The sequence below is a fragment of the Coffea arabica genome, chromosome 2e (genome assembly GCF_036785885.1).
Source record: "Coffea arabica cultivar ET-39 chromosome 2e, Coffea Arabica ET-39 HiFi, whole genome shotgun sequence".
Classification (NCBI taxonomy): Eukaryota; Viridiplantae; Streptophyta; class Magnoliopsida; order Gentianales; family Rubiaceae; genus Coffea; species Coffea arabica.
In genome coordinates, this window is record NC_092313.1 from 36,601,279 (window position 1) to 36,605,739 (window position 4,461).

At 39.7% G+C, this 4,461-nt stretch overlaps 1 protein-coding gene across 1 annotated transcript; it reads left to right on the top strand.

Annotated features, from left to right (window-relative positions):
• The first annotated feature begins 1,043 nt into the window (after positions 1-1,043).
• Positions 1,044-3,381, top strand: LOC140036267 (uncharacterized). The gene is made up of 4 exons (XM_072077615.1): positions 1,044-1,468; positions 1,644-1,770; positions 1,897-2,165; positions 3,324-3,381. The coding sequence occupies exons 1-4, from the start codon at positions 1,044-1,046 to the stop codon at positions 3,379-3,381; spliced, it is 879 nt and encodes a 292-aa protein (XP_071933716.1).
• Positions 3,382-4,461: the final 1,080 nt, after the last annotated feature.

The following is a 4,461-nucleotide window of genomic DNA, read 5'->3' on the forward strand; positions in this document are numbered from 1 at the left end:
GCATTTGACGAGACACTCGTTAGATCATGCTCCTCTGCAGATTTCATTTGCCACTCGCTTAGACAAGAAGCCGAGGCCTTTTAGATTCTTGAATGTTTGGACATCTAAGCCAGCTTTTTTGGAGGTAGTTAGAGGTGCTTGGGATAGACCAGTGAATGGAGCTCCGTAGCGTGTCTTGTGCTCAAAACTAATCGCAACACAAAGGGCTATCCAGGAATGGAACAAGCAATCCTTTGGAAATGTCTTTGATGTGGTTAGGGAAGCAAAGACTGCAGTTCGAAGGGTTGAACTAGAGATGGAGAGCAATGGTTATGAGAAGGCTCAAGCTGGACTTAATAAGGCTCAGGTGGAACTAAGTCATGCACTGTTAATTGAGGAACAACTTTGGAGCCAAAAGGCTTGAATAAGGTGGCTTCAGAGTGGGGATCGAAATTCCAAGTTTTTTCATGAGGTGATAAAGCAAAGAAGGGTACAGGGCACAATCTATCGGATTAAAAATTCACATGGTTCCTGGGTAGAGGAGGATAAGGAAATAGCAAGCGAGGCAATTACGTTCTTCTTGAACCTGTTTTCCTATCCTACTGCTCTTGTACCAGATATGTTGTATTTAATCCCCCATATGATCACATAGGAGAAAAATAAGATCTTGGAGGGTGTTCCATCCATGGAGGAGGTTAGAAGAGTGGTGTTTGCAATGGATGGGGGGAGTGCTGCGGGACCGAATGGATTCACGAGTAAGTTCTTCACATTCTCTTGGGATATCATTGCTTAGGATGTCTATAATGCGGTGTTGAGTTTCTTTTATGGGGCTGAATTGCCTCGGTTTATTACTTCCACCTTTATTGTACTTATCCCTAAAGTGTTGAATCCCTAGGACTTTTCGATGTTTAGGCCGATAGTCTTTGCAACTTTTTTAATAAACTGTTATCCAGAATTTTGGCTGATAGGCTATCCTTTATTTTGCCAAAAATTATCTCCCCCTAACAAACGGGATTTGTTAGGGTCGGAATATAACGGAAAATTATCTGTTGGCCCAAGAGGTGATGTCAGGTATTGGTAAAAAGTCTAGAAGGGATAATGTCGCTTTAAAGTTGGACATGTCTAAGGCATACGATAGGGTGTCATGGCTTCACATTACTCATGTGTTGAGGAAGTTTGGATTTGGAGAGCAATTCATAGACAGGATATGGAACTTGCTATCTAATGTGTGGTTCTCAACCATTATTAATGGTGCCTCGTGTGGTTTTTTTAAGTCGGCTAGAGGGCTACGTCAGGGAGACCCGTTACCGCCAGCATTATTTGTTATAGGAGCTGAGGTTCTATCGAGATGTCCAAATAACCTTGCGTTACAGTCGGGATTTGTAGGGTTTACAGTTCCACATGGTTGCCCTCCTATAACTTACTTGGCTTTTGCTGATGATGTAATTATATTTGCAAATGGATTATCCACTTCTCTGAAGCGCATTATGTAGGTGTTGGACTTGTATCATAAATCTTCGGGTCAGCTAGTTAATGCCAAAGAGTGGCTATTTGGTACATCCGTCAGTGTCACCGTCTTGACGAAGGATGATTGAGCGTGTCACAAAGTTTGCCAGGCAATCCTTTACAATTCGCTACTTAGGATTCCCTTTGTATTTTGGTAGGTGTAAGTCGTTGTATTTCGGGGAACTGAACCAAGCTATTTTGGGAAGAATATTGTCTAGGAAGTCAAAGCTTCTCCCTTCAGGAGGGAAAATAATCCTGATCAAACATGTCCTAGCATCTATTCTCGTACACTTACTGTTCGCTACAGTGGTGCCTAGCCCTATATTTAAAATGATAGAAAAGGTTTGTGCAAACTTCTTATGGGGATCAATGGCTGAGAAATTGAAGTTCTATTGGATACAATGGTCTTAGTTGTGCTATCCAGTGGAAGAGGGCGGAGCAGGATTCTGGAGACTAAGGGATGTTTATAAAGCCTTTTTGTGTAAGCTATGGTGGAGGTTTCGGACTACGTCTTCGCTTTGGGCAACATATTTGCGAGCAAAATATTGTAAGGAGGCACATCCTTGTCAAGTGACCTTGAGTTTATCTGCTACGACTATTTGGAGACGAATGTGGAATGTCAGTCGGCAAGTGGAGTTGTCAATGTTATGGCAGGTTAATGAGGGTTCTTGTCATTTCTGGTATGATAATTGGTTGGGTAGAGATGCTTTATTCCTCAGATCGCCAGTCATCCCGGATCTCACCTTTAGGGACTATCACAAATCGGGAATGGGATGTACAACTGTTGTCTCGAGCCTTACCAAAAGGGATTATCTCTTCAATCTTACAAAAATCGATTCCTAAAGGTGATCGTGCAGATGAGGTCGTCTGGATGTCGACGACATCTGGGAAATTTACGTTAGCATCGACTTTTTGTGAGATTCGTCAAGCCCGCAACACTTCGGCTATCCTATCACAAATTTGGCACCTCGAATTCCACTAAAGGTGTCCTTTTTCATGTTACGACTATTGATGGGGAGGTTGCTGATGGCGGATACGCTATGTAAGCTTGGCTTTCAAATGCCTTCGAGATGTTTTTGTTGTCAAAATCTATCTTGTGAATCTATTGAACATGTGTTTTCTATGGGACAAGTTGAGATGGAGATCTGGGGATATTTTGGTAGTGTGTGTGGAGTAACTTGTACAGGGTCCCCACTGCAAGCTCACACAGGTGCGTGGTGGTTTTTTGAGCAGAAATTTGAGAGAAAGTGTTTTATGTTTACAATTCTTCCTAGTCTTATTTGTTGGCATATTTGGAAGGCTAGGAATAAAGCCATTTTTTGAAGGCAAACAGATGCGTTCGGCAGTCATTTCTCAAGCCATTTTTATGGAGGTGAAAACGATGGTGGAGATTCACTTTAAGGGAAAAGTTGAGGTGCATACGTTTCAGCAGTTATATGATTGGTCTTCTCGATCATCTCACACTTTTGGATTTAAATTGGTTCGTTGGACAGTTATGGCGGATGGGGTGCTAACACTGAATATGGATGGGTGCTCAAAGGGCAACCCAGGAATGGGCAGTGGTGGTGGAGTCCTACATGATTCATTAGGAAGCCCTCTGCTTGCATTCTCGGCTTTTCTTGGGGAAACCTATAGTTTACGTGCGGAGACTCTAGCCCTTTTTATTAGGCTTTGACTGTGTATTCGGAGGGGTTTGGCAATGTGTGTGCCCAGTTAGATTCTTTGGTATTAGTGGGGATTCTTCAGAGGCAATTTCAGTGCCCTTGGCACATCCAAAGGGAGGTTTGGTAGATTTGGCAATTATTGGGAGACTCTTCTTGATTTTCTCATTGTTACAGGAAGGCGAACAAAGTTGTTGATATTCTGTCTAATGTGGGAGTTACTAATCCTGAATAGCAGGTTAGGATTTACGAACACACACGTTTGCTTCCACAGTTGGCTCGTGGAGAAATTCATCTAGATAGATTAGGACTGCCTTTAGTTAGGAAGTCAAAAATCGTATAGCCTTTGTGTTTTGTTATCAAGACAGGACTTGTGGTAAGGTCTTATCCATTTTTGTAATTTTAGTTCTAATAAATAAAATACAGGGTGGCATTCATCCCTATGTACGGGGTTACCCAGAAAAAAAAAACCCCTTGTCTGACCAATATAGCAAATTTAACTCAAAAAGAAAGTTATGAAAATGCACAAGGCAAAAAAGAGAGATAAGTCGAAATCAAGATGCGGTATATTGGTTACAACGAATTATTTTAGAAAATTAAAGTTGCGTACATTTATACTTTAATATATTTGATACGATTTCAAAGTCTACTTGGGCAAATTAAGACATTTATTTTCATAAACTGTGTAGCCTACTTCCTTATTGCTAGCAAGATCAAACCTATTTCACTTTTTTCAGGGGTAGTTCTCAACTCCCTTTTTTGAAACAAATTTGATATTTTGGAATCAAGTTTTTAATATTTAATTATGGGATTTTCTAATGGATGCTTTAAGGGCACTCGTTAATGTGGATAAGAAATTATTTGTTTAATTAATGCATTAATTATTTCATATTTTAGGAAGCTAATTATTAGGGATTCACATTGTAAATGGCATAATTAATCTTACTCTAAAAATAGACATTACAAATTTTTTGCTAGCATTCAACTTTCTACCACCAAAATATTGTCTCTCTCTCTAGCGCCAAAAATAATGTCTTTCTCCCTATAGCTCCAAAATAATGCTTTCAACAAAAAATAGCAAAAATGGATCCATCAAGTGCACAAAACCCTAAGTTAGGAGAAAGTTAGATTCAAAGACTATAGTAAGCCTCAAAGGTACATAGTTATTATGTTGTTCCTTCTTTTCTTTTCCCTGTCACTTGATTAATTTAATTTTCTATAATTAATTCTTAAATTGTTCTTCTTTGGATGAGAATTGTGTTAAAATAATGTCTACGTTTTCTTTTCATGTTTATACGATGTCTAGAGATAAATT

What these genes read in the sequence shown, in the direction of transcription:
- LOC140036267 (XM_072077615.1), top strand. Translation starts at nt 1,044, where the DNA reads ATGTCAGGTATTGGTAAAAAGTCTAGAAGGGATAATGTCGCTTTAAAG. An exon ending in ACTTCTCTGAAGCGCATTAT is followed by an intron (nt 1,469 to 1,643) that starts GTAGGTGTTGGA and finishes GTATTTTGGTAG; the next exon opens with GTGTAAGTCGTTGTATTTCG. An exon ending in ATGTCCTAGCATCTATTCTC is followed by an intron (nt 1,771 to 1,896) that starts GTACACTTACTG and finishes CAATGGTCTTAG; the next exon opens with TTGTGCTATCCAGTGGAAGA.